Raw genomic sequence first — 15,928 nt, forward strand, 5'->3', positions numbered from 1 at the left:
TCCATGATTCGTCACCTGTCACGATTTCTTCTTTCGTATTTCAAAGCACCGAACAATTTGATGTAGAAAGAAGTGCGCATGTGTTATTACAGACGAATCAGCTACCAAGATAGTATTATATTAATAGCATGTTCTAGAATAGGATTGGACTGAAAGAACTGCCTGTATGGTCTTTCTAACAAATCAGTACTTATTACCGTTAAATTAATATATTTTTTAAATAAAATTACAGTTTCCAAAACATCAATTCTACATCATTCTTTCATTTTTAAATTATATCGTATTAAACTGATAACTGAAAATATCAATGCATGAACTGTTTTATTGGGTAGACATTGAGATGGAAGATTTAAAAGAGAACGATGTTACATTCTTAGCATTAATGATGATATTATAGAGTGCATTGTTGTTATTGTAAATGTAAATGCGATCCAGTTAGAGCAAGTGCGGTAGTTTAAGAGTTTGGGATCAGTACAGGACAATATAGTGGCATACACTGCTGAATTAGTAAGTCAAATCGTCCAAGCTGTAGGAGATTTTGCTGTGTGTAGACCAAAATCCACCTCTTTCAATCATCTACCTTGACAATCTCTTTGTATGGCTCCGAAACTTAGACACAACTGTGGGTTTGATGTTTTTTAAATGCGATTTTCTTAAGGCAAATTCTTAGAAAGTAAATATACATGGGACACATTTTTAACCAACTATTGTCTCAGTAAAGTTATTGTTAGTTCATGATCTCAACCTTGATTTTGAATATATTGTCGATTTTTGTGGCTGCCTTTTTCGAATAGCTTTATGGGGATTCTCAGATTCTCAGACTTTTGAGTACTCTCAGAAATTGATATTTGTGGATATTTGGTGTAATACCTCAAACAATTTTCAATATATATTCATAAAAATAAAAACGTTCTGAGCGCATGCCAATTAACATTTACAAGAAGATAATGCGTAAAATTACATTATTTTATAACTGCTGTTGCTGATGTGCTTAAAAAATTAAAATATAAATTGTCTAAAATCAGCCATAAAAATCTTTTAGTATGTGTTACTGTTGCCATTTTTATTTAAAAAAAAAGGACTAAAAATATAAATATTTTCGGTAATACGTTACACATAAATTGTTACTGTTCATTACTGTTGAATGTCAGTAAATCGCACTGAAATATGGCACAAGGTACTCATTTAGCCAAAAAAGTGCAATACAGACAGCAGTACATAAAATTGCCACAGAAAAAAACAGGTTAAGAATTAACCCATGATGACCATTATTACATATTGAAGTAGTGATTGCCTAGGAATTATTAAGTAGGTTTTATCAATAATATTGTCAATTTTTACATATGGGTCGGTGGGAAAACAAACCAAGAATTATACTTTGATATTTAAATTTCATGTGCGATATGGTAGAATGTGATATTTTTGCGTAAAATGTATTGCCCAATTGAAATAATCCGATAAAAATCAAAATAGGCTTAACCGATTGTGTTAAATTCTATTAATTATTTTATAGAAAATGACAGCAAAACTGCAAAATATCTACGTGTCTTTAAATAGAATTATTGAATTTAAATAAAATCAATGGTTTTTATATTTTTTAGAAATCTCTCTAGCTCAGATGGTCTTTATGATAACAAAAATAATGTTTGAAGCAGTTGAGTTCTGGAACTGTTTTTCTACTTCACCATCAGGCTAAAGTTTTCTGTACTAATTGAATGAACTAATTCAAAAAATAACATTTTTTCATTAAATACTAGGTGCAAGTTTTCTTTTGCCATAATGTCTGGCACATAATGATCAATAATAATAAAAATTATAATAAATGATAAGAAACATACAAAAATAATTCCTTCTCTCTTTCTATGGTTCGCAGACCTAAAAACTACAGATAACTTCTGAACTAATCTGTTGCACTTTTGTTGATGAATTTCAGTAGTATATTCACATTAAAAAAAAAAACGTAGAGTCGAATTACCCTCAATCAGCGATATAAATCTTGTACTAGGGATTAATTAACGATTATAAATACTTAGGATATAACAATTTTGTTGGAACAAAACTGAAACAAAAATTTTGTTGGTCATTAAAAAGAAAAACTGCTGAACTAGAAGCTATAAAAATATAAATTTTTTGTTATTTAATACAGTAAATTTACAAGTAATTGTTAGTTCAGGATTAATTGTCATAAAAAATAACACTGTTTATTTGTTATATGTTATAAAATAGGAAAAACACCAATATATTTAACTTCCATGATGTCAAACGAAGATTTGTAGTTAAAGCCGTAAAACACAATGGTTCTAAATAACAAACTAACCCATACATCTTAATATATGTTAAAATATGATATAAATCTTCAGCAACAAAAAGCTTCATAAAACATGGTAGTATACCTCAAACTAGTTTGCAGTTATTCTTCTTAAGGGCCGTCTTGTCCCAAAAAAGTAAATTTTATTATACCTATGTGGTATTCTGAGGTGTTTTTTCCCTGTCTGTTAATTTGTCTGCGTCGCAAGATTTACTGCAGCGAGTATAAAACTAGTGCTCAAGATGGTCTAGCTGTAACAGACTGAAACCGAAATAATTGTTGTTGTAGTCATTTTAATTAACTGTATTTCTGTTTTAGAGTCATTATTAGAGTTGCTTGCGTTATTTGTATTTATTCTGTAAATAATTTTATAGCTGAAAAATGTTGTAATAACATTTAGTGAAACTAGTTTGCTAGGTCTTCAGTTTTAGATTTAATAGTGACATGATGACATGCTGTGACGAGTGATGTCTTGATATTGAAAAGGCTTCATTTATGTTAGTGTAAGATTTCACTAATAGTAATGAAAGAAGCCCTTGGAAGCATCATCAACATCAATTCATAGCTTGTGCTTGGGGGAGTGCCTACTTATCAATAAATACGCTGCTGTTGATGCAGCAGGATTTCGAATATACTTCACTAATTCCTGCAGAGAAACATGTGGGATTTATGTTAAGCATCAAATTTGAAAGATCTCAAGTTTGCAGATATCAGACTGTTACAGTATTCAAATTTCGGAGCCATATATGGGGGTCACTATTTATATTTCGGGAATAAAAAGAAACAAATAGTTAAGCTGAGAATATATATTTATTGTTTTTCAAAGTACTCGCGACGATGGTCGATACACTTTTGCATACGCTTAAACCAATTTTTAAGGCATTTATTCCATTCCGAATAAGGTATCTTCGAAACACGATTTTTAAACGCTTCAATAGCTTCTTCGGACGATTAAAATCTTAACAAAAAGAAGTTATTGGGTGCCAAATCAGGGCTGTATGGGCACGTGATGATGATATATTAAAGGCATTAAGGGAGAGTGCTAGGTCAGTGTAAATATAATAAAAGAACCCTACACCACACAATTATTGTGAGGGTATAACTAAGTGTAGCTTCTTCATATTTTTTATTTTAAGTCGTTAAATTATATATGTAATACTGTAAGTAAGTAATTTAATAATACGAGAATAGCTGTATAATTTTTTTTCTCTGTATCATTGGGTCTGAAATTTTAAATTGATAAGTAGGAAGAAGTGCCCATGTGCTATTTCAGACCAATCAGCTACCAAGATAATTCTATATTAATAGAAGGTGCTAGAATAAGATTGGACTGAAAGAATTGCCTGTATGGTCATACCAACAAATGAGTACTTATTACCGTTAAATTAATATATTTTTTAAATAAAATTACACTTGGTAAGAGTTCTATAGTTACTGGAAGCATTCCTTTATATAGTTTAGTGGAGTTCGATCAAAAGCATTGTAAAGTTGTCTAGTCGTAAACTGTTTAATGAGAAACTATCTATGCTCCAAAAACACCCCTAATCACCGCAGTTTATAGTGTAAGATTCCCTCGCAGTCATTCCAAAATAATTTTAAAGTAAAATTAATTGCAAAAATTATGTGATTGACAGTGATTGACAACACAGTCAATAATTAAGAAACAGCATTTATATTAAGAGTAACAGCAAAAATTTCCTTACGATTCAAAAACATTGTATTAATTTGTTCAAAAGCAATTTAACAGACAGCTAATCGTAAAGTTTGAATATTATTCCAAGTTGTTTTGGTACACCAACAATATTGTTGATGCAATGGGAACAAGTTGCACCTATTGAAATATTTTTTCTAATTTTACATTTTTATTATTCATTATAATCTGTCGATAATATATGATATATTAGTTAATTTTCAAACGATTTAAGTACGAGACTTACCAAACTGTATTGAGTGTCAAACAATCTGGGGGCTTGATGTAGAGCGGAGGCGAACAGCGTGTATCCCACACACTTGTATACGTTTGGTAACGTGCAGAACTTTCGAGCTTGTGGGGCATGACACACGTAGATATACCTTTGCACAGCCAGAACCAGTGTAAGCCAAATACTCGCTGTGTGAAACAAGTTTGGTAAAACCTGAAACAAAAATATAATATTGTTAATTATTTTTCATTAAATCAGATGATATATAAAATATAGCTAAGGGTGTAAATAAATAATCTCATATCTTTAATGCAAACGTTAAGTAATATAAAACAATAATTTTCTCCCGTTCATAATTCGCAGATATACAGGAAATGGGCAAAATAATATGAACACCTGATATATGTACAATATTTGTTTATTAATAAGATATTCAGTCACCATTTGCTTTTAAAACAGCTACAATACTTTGGGGAATTAGTTTGTAGAGTGTCTGAAGAGTTTTCAACAGAATGTTGTTCTATTCTTGTACTAAAATATTTCCTAACTGATTCAGTGGTGGTGGAAAATGGAATGTGCTGGTCAGGGAAGATGTTTGATGATATCGTGATACTCTTCAAACCAAGATTGGAGCTTTTCAGCTGTGTATGAGCGCATTGTCATTTTGAAAAAACTTATACAAAGTTTATAGTAAGAACTTCATCATTGAAGATCTGCTGAATACAATAATATGCAAGTCATATCAGAACTCTTCCCATGCCTGATTGTAGAGAGCAGGCGGTTCGGATCGCAGTTTCTTTTATGTGTTTCCGTATATAAATCTAGCCGTTTATAGGAAAAAAGTAAACGATGACTCATCGGAACATACCAAATTCTTCCAAGTCACATTCATCAAATATCCAAGTTTTATGACCATTGCACGACTTCTTCCATAGTTTAGCATTAGTTTCCATTATGAAAGGTTTCGCAATCACAGCCCTTCTATGAATGTTAGCTTTGGAGCTTCCGCCGTACTGTTTTTGCCGAAACGGCATTATTCAAGTGAATGTCGGGTTGAGATTTATTTTGTCTGGCCACATCATTTTTTAAGCCGTAGAATTATTGAAGTTAATTGCCTCTTGGTGTAGTGGTTAGAGAGTTTATATTTATCAAATCACCTAGGCTAGCGGACCCCGACCGTTGTATTTTTCTCCTCTTAGTTTTACTATTAGTCAAGCCCAAACAATATAAAAATAATAATATAATTTTGTGTCATAAACACAAAATTAAATTACGAACAATGCAAAGCCAATTTGTTGCTCCTATCGACTATTCCCCTTCGACTGTGATATTTTACCATGTTTTGTGGATGCTGTTATTTCCGTGGATAAGGTAGGCCATGAAATGTGAAAAAGATTCAGCTGTTTTTGTCACAGGTGCTCCGGCTAGCTGAGCACCCAGGATATGTCCTTTTTCGAAGTTTAAGAGATCACACGTTTCACTGATAGCTTATTTAAGTGTCATAGAACAAAATGTATAATAAACTGAAATATAATCTATAAGATTTGGTATGCAAACTGTGTAATACATACGCGTCGCATTATTTACGGGGAAGCGCTGTTGCCAACATGCAACAAGATGTACTATATTGCATGTTGTTCATATATTTTTCAGTTTCCTTATGCTGTAGGCAACTACTGTAATAGAAAATCTATTAAGCGTGAATTACCCTCATTTTATATTTTATAAATCTTGTTGTAGAGACCAATTAGCAAAAAGAAAAAAATTGATTATTAAATTGTACGATACTTACAAGATGGAAATAAATAATCTTATAAATTCAAAAATAACTTAATTTCGCTCAGTGTATTCAAATAACTGTAATCCAAATGATAAGCTGAACTAAATATGGATCAATATTGAGATTCAGGTTCGATAAAAACTACTTTCAATGGAAACGGGTTTATCTTATTCGGAAAATTCGAGTATTCCAGACGGTCTCTAATTAAATTTGGCCAATTCAGTACGTCAGATGGGGCCGAACAACCATCATATTTTATGTAGCGATAAAATATTCGATGTTGGTACGTTAATTCTTACGAATGCCGTTAAATTTAAATTATCTGGCCGGGAGCTTTGGGAAGGAAGTTCTTAATATGGAAAGTTGGTCGCGTAAAAATAATTAAACCAAAATTTGAAACGAAAATCCGGATAATGTATTCATACCAGGGTATTATAATGATTTGTGTATTATTACAATTTTTGTATTATGAAGATTATTTCGATACGAAGTCGAATGAACGTTTGAAAAGCCACTAGAGCGATTAATGATAGTAGTTTTTTTAATAATAATATAATTATTCGTAATTTTTCTCAAGATTAACACTGATGTTCAACATGTTTGATATTTATTAATAAAAGAAAGACGAAAAGCTAGAAGAGCAATATTTAATAGGATTGGTAATCAGACAAATCAAAAGATTAAATTATATAAACGGAGTTGCTTCGAGAAATATATAAGTTAATTAACCCGGAAGCAGAAAAAGATTAGTCGATATGGAAAGAAACTAAGACTAATTATTAGAGTACAGCCAATTAAAAATTATTAAAATGAGTGGGTTCGACGCGACGATCAAAAAGCTGAATTATTCGCAGAACGGTTAGCTAACGTATTCCAACCGAATGATATAGAATCTACAATAAATAGAAATCCTGTTTGTCAATGTGATGTAGCTGTAAATCTGATTTCTCTAATGGAACTTTCCAAAGAAATTGACAACAATCTTTATCTTAAAAAGGCTCCCGGAATTGGTGGTATTACACCTGGATTATTAATAGGGCTGCCACGAAAAGCGCTAATAATGTTGTCAGAGATATTCAATGCCTGTTTGAGACTGAAGCATGTTCTGGAATGTTTTAAGGTTACTGGAATAATTATGCTTAAAAAACCCGACAAACCAGCGGAACACGTTGGATTTTACATGCTTATTTCACTACAACCTGCGATATCAAACTTATTTGAGAAACTGTTGTTGAAGCGCATTAAACTATTTATACAAATATTAGATTTACAGCTGGGATTTCCGAATCACCATTCGACAGTCAGCCAAGTGCATACAGTAAGAGCGGTTGTTGGAAAGGTAATGGAAGAAAAGAAATACTGCCCTGCAATATTCTTGACCATCTCGCAAGCTTTTAAATGGGTATGGCATTTGGGATTAATCCACAAAATGAGCAAATTGCTACCGCGGAATTACTGTCGACAGCTGGAAGAGTCTCGCATGAAGGGGCAATCTCAACACTTAAACGTATTTCGGCTGGAGTTCCACAGAGTAGTGTCTTGGAACCAATTCTATATTTACTCTATACTGCTAACCCAACCACAAAAGAAACAGTACTTGGAGCTTTTTCTGGCGATACATTTATAATGGCATAAGGTGTCTAAGGCTATAAAAATGTACAAGTAGCAGTTAACAAGATCTATAAATGGACTAGAGACTCGAACATATAGCTTAATAGCTCCAAATCCATCCATGTTAGTTTTGCCGAGCGGCGAAATGACAAAAGCCTTTATATTACTTGACGAATGCCCGATTCTTCAAGCGGAATCTGTGGATGATAAATTAGAAACATCATGTTAGACAAAAAGCAGAGACTAAAAGTTAAGCAACTGTACTGGTTAGTTGGAAGATACTTCAACTTGACCTAAAATGAAGTGAGTTTGTCAGTAAATCATTAAATCAATTTGGACCTATGGGGTTGTACAAAAACATTAAACCAACTAGTAATTCAACGCATGCAAAAGAAGTTCTACGGTTAATTATTAATTTTTATCACTACGTAACCAACGAAGTGCTGCACCATGACCTCGAAATCAAATAAGATTTCCCCTGAAAACATGAAATAAGGTTACTAAATCATATCAACGTGGAAGCAATACACTGGACTACACGCAGGAAATCAAAAGATTGAAGTGAACCAAACCACACGAAATTGTTTAGTGCATAAGTGTTTTCTTAACTTTAGCTGAAATAAATTAATTTTATTTTAATTTGGGAAATACATACTGATGTAATATTCCTGCACTCGCCTTGTTTGTTCATTAAGGCAAGTACAACGAGACGCTAGTAATAATTTAGTTGGTAAATTAAGAATGTACAAGCATATTTAATATATGATGTAATTAATTCAAAAAAATTGATACAATATATTACTTAAGACTGTGTTTCATTTTCATACTTTTCATCGAAATCCATTTGGTTAATAGGGTAATATTTTTAAAACACGTAACAAGATGTAACATTCTTTTAGGGTGGTGCGGCATCTGTCACTTGAAGAGGCAGGCGGATCGCATCATCTTGAATGAATGAATTTACTGCTTAACTTTTACGAGATAAATTTCGCTTAGTTCTTTCCATTTGTATTTCAGTTGTTTGTTTAAATATACGTCCTTTATATGCAATTGTTGTGTAATTATGAAGTTATTTAGAGAAGAAACTTATTTTAGTTTATTATATACCAATATGCCTTAAAAATAATTATTTGAAATTTGAAATGAAAATGTGAAGTATTAGTGAAATATTAAAAAATCTAACCTGAATGCTTTCGATATTTTCATATATAATATAGCACTTTTTCATTTAATAATAAATTAAACTATTCAGTATACACAAGGGCTAATCATGGAACGCTCAAAATTGTACTTTCGAAATTCTTAAAAATTTTGTTCCCTAATTTGAATAAATCTGCTGTCGAAGCCTACCAAACACTTTTACAGTCTACCAGACCATCATATGGCGATACTGCTACGTCCTATCCCTATTGTCAGTTGTACTTTCTAAGATTTAAAAGTGGATATTATGGTGTCAGTGACAAAGAATTTACTGGAGGACCAAAAACGTTTAAGAACAAGGACTTAATGGACGAAATCTCAGTTTATACTCTCAAAGAAGTTTCAGACAATTTTGCAGTTAATTCATTAAATGTTTCCTGGAATTTCCATGCGATTAAAAGATTTAGAAGAGAAAATGGTGAGATGGGACCACATGAAATTGTGGCACTGAAAATGCTATTTTGAACCGTTTAAAATCGCGAGTGCATTGCTTGCCAGGTCAAAAGAGCAGATTTCTGTGGATGAAAACCAAATCAATTATGACAATCCCAGGTGTAAAAGTTGTTAGTTTTACTGTGCATATGGTGGTTTTACAAAGTATTTCAATGTTCAACATTTTATAGATGAGGTCAATGATGTATGTTTCAGAAATTTTAGTTCCTATAGTCCATAAGTTACGAAAAGAATCCAGGATGTAATAATAAACAGGTGTTTACTAATAATTAATGTAATTGCTCAGAATATGATTGATTTTAACAATGGTACTGATGAAATGAAGGATATTTTGAAAACCTATTTAGATATGTAAATGCTTTCCGGAGATGGATCTTGTGACTTAAGTCACCTGACATAAAACATCTTTGTCAATTTCAAAAACAATTTTAATACACATCATTAGATCACAGAAGGAATTATTAAACATTTAATGTATAAGGCATATACTACTTGATCAGAGATGATATAGCTCTAGTATATTAAGATGCAAATGACATAATCTCCATGTATTAAGTTGTTATATTTATATACTGCTTAACTCCTACAATGGAAAACATCCCTTCATAAAAAAACAACCATATTTTATTAATAAAGTTTCATTTCATTCTGAATTATTGAATGTGTTATTAAAATAGCCTAAAATTAACTAAAAAGTATAATTGATTAATACACAGTAGCAATTATGTTGAAAAATAGTATATATTCTGATTAATGTTTAAAAATAATATAGACATTTTGTTATTAGTAAACTACTAAAGGTACGGTTCAGCTGGTATGTTATTTAAACTACTATAACTACTTCAAACATCCACTCCATTTGGGTTTCGTTACAGAGTCCTCGTTCAGTTACTTAATCAAGCTTTTCTCCATTACTAATTACCACATAATTTGGTAAGTTTTGTCTAGGAATCGTTTCCAATTTAGATAATTAAAATGCGATCTCGAAGATCGTCTAATTATCCGGGAAATATTAGTTTCATTAAATCAAATTACTTGAGGAACTATGAGAAGTTTTCAGGTAGTGTACTAAAATGCGTTTATTACAATATTGGGGACAAAATATACCTAAAAGTAAATATACATTTCAATTAATTACTAGATTGTTCAGTTAGTTTATGGAGCACAATCTACAGGGGTTATTATTTATATTTCTGGCATTGTCTCCATGAGTGTTTGTCAGATGACATCTGACGTTTTTATTGGAAGTCTGGTATTAGTGAGTATGATAGATTGTATGGATTCCCCAAGACTAATTAGATCCAACAAGATTTGTTTGCGGAAGAAGAATATTTCTCCTACATTATCGGTCACGTAGATATGGTGATGCTAGAGCAGTTCTGAATGACAATAAAGCCGATTTCGGTCGTTATCAGTATTATTCAATCATTCATCAGAATATAACTCAACTGTCAAACTCAGCATTCAAGTCAAACCAGCAATTGAAATTTAATTTGACAATTTAATGGCTAGTGTAAGCTGTGAATTTAAAAATAACGGAACTAGTTTTATGCATCGTCTAATCGCTAGGAATCTACTACTATGATCCAGAATCAAGAGACTGGAGAATCTTAAATCCAGTTCGTTTTCAGGAATCCGCAATATAGCACATAATCGCCACAATCCCGGTGTTTTGGTATATAAAAGAACTTCTTTTTCGTAATTACTTCCAAAGAAAAAAGCATGAAGGTAAAGGACTTGCTGACACAGTTCAAAAAACATCTTTAAATCAGTAAAATAATGTACGAATTTATTAAAAATCCAACTTATTTGTTAGATTTCCTTCCATTTGACAAAATCTTTCATCAAACAAACTATAGTAATGGGGCCCATAAATGGATATAAGTGTAATGAACTTACGGGAAATTATATTGAAATAAAAAATATGGTCATCAGTTTTCATCAAGTCTTAATTACGATTACTAACAGGTCATTTGAGAAGTCACCGGCCTGACACATAGACGGCGCTACTAGAATCCATATGTTTTTTAGTTAGTCATAACCCTCAGAAGATACCTGTATAAGTTTGACAGCTGTCGGATAATTAGTTTGTGAATTATAGTATTTTGAGTGAAGCAACTTTTGTTATTGTGAAAATAATGGATAAAAAGGAATTTCGTGTGTTGATGAAATATTGCTTTTTATAGCGAAAAAATTCAGTTGAAGCAAAAACTTGGCTTGAGGCCGAGTTTCTGGACACAGCCCCCGGAAAATCAACCATCAAGGATTGGTATGCTAAGTTACATATGGATATGAGAAAGCTCTATGCAAAGTGGGTGCCGCGCGAGCTCACTTTTGACCCAAAACAACGAAGTGTTGATGATTCGGAGCAGTGTTTGAAGATGACCAAGTGTAATAACCCGAGTTTTTGCATCGATATGTGACAATTTATGAAAGATGGCTCCATCATTTCACTCTGAAGTTCAGTCGACAGTCATCCGAGTGGACTATAAACGATGAAGCCACTCCAAAATGTGGGAAAACGCAACAGTCGGCTGGCATAGCTACGACGTCTGTATTTTGGGATGCGCATGGAGTAATTTTCATTGACTACCTTGAAAAGGAACAACTATTAACAGCGACTATTACACAGCGTTTTTGGGCCGTTTGAAGGACGAAATCGCAGAAAAACGATTACATTTGAAGAAAAAGAAAGTGCTGCTTCACCAAGATAATGCACCGTGTCACAAGTCAGTGAAAACGATGGCAAAAATCCATGAATTGGGCTTCGAATTGCTTCCTTATCCACCGTATTGCCTAGAACTGGTACCCAGCGACTATTCGCTGTTCTCAGATCTTAAAAGAATGCTCGCTGGGAAGAAATTTTCGTCGAATGAATAGGTGATCGCCGAAACTAAGGCCTATTTTGAAACAAAGCATAAATCGTACCATAAAAATGGCATCGAAAAGTTGGAGGGTCGCTATAATCAGTGTATCACCCTTGAAGGGAATCATGTTCAATAAAAAAAATGTAATTGTAAATGTATTTTACTATGATAGGCTGGAAACTTTTCAGTTGACCTGTCATGTTAAGCATTATTAAAATTAAGAATTTCTCTCACGATAATTAAATTATATATAATCAAAAAATAAATAATCATGCCATATCTTATTTAAGAAACAAAACAACTAATCAAACAATGCTCTTATAATAACCATCTATCCTAATTAGAAATAGTTAACAAACAACTTAAATTGGCTTATCTGGAAAATACAATTGTTATTTCGATTCGTCTGACAAACAAATGTTAAACAAACTAGAAAAAAATAAGTCCTTTCAGAACCAAACATAAAAGACATTATTAAAGTATTAAAATTGAAATAATTACCTTTGAAATAGCTTTTTGTTGTCTTTTGTTTCCGTTTTTTATACTTCATTCATAAATCGTATTAAATGTTTGCGTTATTAGGTCTTTGACTTATGTATATATAACTTTAAAAAAAAAACAGAAATCAAAAGCGCTTTTAAGATTATTATTATTATGTAAAAAGATAATCATATTTATTTAAGAATTTTATAAAACATTGTGGTCCAAGATCGTTTTGTCTTTAATTATATTTCTTGGCAGTTGGTACAGCAAGTCTAAGAAGAGTATTACAAGGTACGTTCATAAAAAATATATATTAGGTTCTTCACTCCCTTTTCTATACAACTCCTTAATATTTATTTATTTATAGATATTTTTAGAGGTTTTATTTCAGGTTTTCGAACTGTTAATATTATTTTCGAAAGAGGTACAAATTTTAAGCTATTATTGTCTTATTTGGTTTCTCATATCTAAATTATTGGGTTTCAGTAAAACCGTCCTGAAAGAAACTGCCAATAGATATAGATATAGATAGTTATAGATTGCATCTTCAGGACAGTAGTTCTGATACTAGATCTGACCTCTAAGTAGGTTATTCTATTCAATCTGTCATTGTGAGTTAGTTAAATAACTAGGATCTTGATGCTCTTTTGGAAGATTACTTAATAAATGATGTTGGTTTTGATGTTGTTCCAGTACTACCATGCCAGTGTGGTCTGTTGTTTTCAGGGGAACTGATTTAAAGCTATTGTTTTATGTAAACCCAGTTTTTTAATATTAGTATTATATTATTTTAATATTAATTAATTTAATTATTTATTATTTTATTATTATTTTATTAATTAGTAATTTTATAGTTGCTGGATTATTTATTTGCATAATTTCACCGTCACCAATTATTGAATAATATGCCCTTAAAATATTTTTTGAAACTTTATTTTTCAAAGATATTGCTATTTTAGTGACGCGGCACTTAAACCAATCTAGCTGGAACACAATAAATAATAGTTAGTAGAAATTCCCGACTATCTGAGGTCAATTACTTTCATGAAATGAAAACTTTGTTACTTTTGTAATATTGAACTTCCCTTGGAGTGGATGGGTCTCGTTTTAGTTACTCTTTTATGTTTTGACACAACAAATTTCAGCACCATGCTTATTTACTATTACTACTACGTGCTTATTTTGATTTTATTTCCATATTTCATTTTTAGTTTATTCCTTCACTAGCGACCCGCCCCGGCTTCGCACGGGTGCAATGCTGATAATAAATTAAATACACTACAGAAAAAATATGAACGTTGTATATAAAAACATAGCGGCCCGCTCCGACTTTGCACGGGCATAAAATATATATGTCAATGTCAATGCCTATGTCACTCAATGAAAACATGATTAAAATCGATCCAGTATTTTTAGTTCGTTCATTAACTTACTATGAAGATTTCCTGCTATCTTTGGAATATCTAAATTCATACAATTTTTATTACATTACAAATTTTTAAACGCAAATTTTAAATTTGTAATATCTCCGAAAATATTTGTTTAATTTACATGCTGTAAGGAACCATATTGATCTATATTAATTGCAGACTGTATTTAAGGTACTTAATTCGATAAGGATTAATGCCGTATTGCTTAAAATAGCTTCGTAAATAAGCCATTTTCTCACGTAAAAAGTAAACAATAAAAATGGTTAATGTGGGTTATCCCTAAAAGATAAACATATACCATCGCGGACTTTTTTGTAGACCTTTTTATGGTGTACAATACTGTAGTACATTAAATTGATCTAACTCGTAGGGTTAGGCAGCGTTTATGCTAATTGCTAAATAAGCCTAAAAAATAGGTTAATTTACGACATCACGTTAGAAACCTCTAAAATTAGCAATGTTGCCTTAGTATATTATGCATGTATTATACATATAAACCTTCCTCTTGAATCACTCTATCTATTGAAAAAAACCGCATCAAAATCCGTTGCGTAGTTTTAAAGATTTAAGCGCACATAGGGATATAGGGACAGAAAAGGCGACTTTGTTTTATACTATGTAGTGATATTGTTCTATTACCTTTGTTAAACACATGTTATTATCGTGTATTGGTTATCTTTTCTTTTGTTTTATTCGTCTTTTTTAAATCATTCTCACCATTTCCTTTTAATTATATGTCAATAATTTTGCTATTAGTGTGATCTTGATTTATTGCTCCATACTCTATCTCTCCTTTTCCTTATTTTCAAGTATTTCTATTGTTCTGACTTTTATAGCTAGCGTTAAGACGATTATGCTTTCCTTATTTTCAATCTATTGTTTATGTACTTCTGTCTCATCTCTGTATTACTAACATAATCTCCTCTATTTCGTTGTTTTGTTCCATAAGATGATCGTTCATATTTATTTTTTATTTATTTTTAATAGTTTTTCTCTTACGTCTATCAATTTATGGTACTGTTTATCTGTCATATATCTTAATCTTTTTTATACTTACAGTGGTCCTATTTCCTCCAATATTGGCCCCGATTTCTTGCATGATTGGTTAGGTAATCCTGATTTAATGGGTTAGAATTTGATATATTTTATATATTTTAATTTGATTTTTTTAAATATTTATTCCTTGCTGTTCTATTTGCTTCTCCCATAATTATTCCTTGCTTTCCTAAATTTATCTACAACTGACTACACCACTTATTTCACCGTTCTTTTCCTTTTCAGAAAAAGAAAATTATCGGTAAATTCTTACTTTTGTTTCAGCGTATGGAACATGAACTTGGACTGCCTAAAAGTTAATCTGAAACTTTCAAGAGTTCTGAACATAGAGCCCTATCTTAGCCTCTAATAATGTGCATGTATTGACACTGCTGTTCTTCTATTAAATGCACCTCACTGCACTACATAAGATCAAATGGTTTGATTCTTTTCTGGTCTGTGTATTATGCTGTTGTATTTCGATATTAATATGAGAATCGAGACTCTCCTCATGTTTCCTTGCTATTCGGTTGATTTCTTGAATGACAGTCGATATCTAAACCTCTCGGTGTAAGTGACCAGTCCTGTAGTACCTGGGTGTATCTACAATACTCATGATTTAGTTGAGGAAAACTTATTCCATTTGTCAATAAAAATATAATCGAAATTTGTAATAACAGCATAATAGTTCTTTTAGTCTTTCATCACATGTTTCAAAATCTGTTTGTTTTATTATAATTATTAACAAACATAAACATTCTTCTTGAATTTATATACTATTTCTAGTGTCGCGAAAATTAAAAGGTGATACGGTCATATTCGCTACACTTTATGGCGTA

The 15,928-nt window shown here is 31.6% G+C and overlaps 1 protein-coding gene across 1 annotated transcript in view; it reads right to left on the reverse strand.

Moving 5' to 3' along the window:
* Positions 1-15,928, reverse strand: part of SPR (G protein-coupled sex peptide receptor) — a 167,124-nt gene that overhangs the window by 94,366 nt on the left and 56,830 nt on the right. Inside the window, exon 2 of the mRNA XM_076407079.1 lies at positions 4,246-4,443. Within this exon, the coding sequence (XP_076263194.1) occupies positions 4,246-4,443 (198 nt within the window). The remainder of the gene's footprint in view (positions 1-4,245; positions 4,444-15,928) is intronic.

Source organism: Rhynchophorus ferrugineus, unplaced genomic scaffold (genome assembly GCF_030347505.1).
Source record: "Rhynchophorus ferrugineus isolate W39M unplaced genomic scaffold, kcgeb_rfMv2 rfM6, whole genome shotgun sequence".
NCBI classification, from domain to species: Eukaryota; Metazoa; Arthropoda; class Insecta; order Coleoptera; family Curculionidae; genus Rhynchophorus; species Rhynchophorus ferrugineus.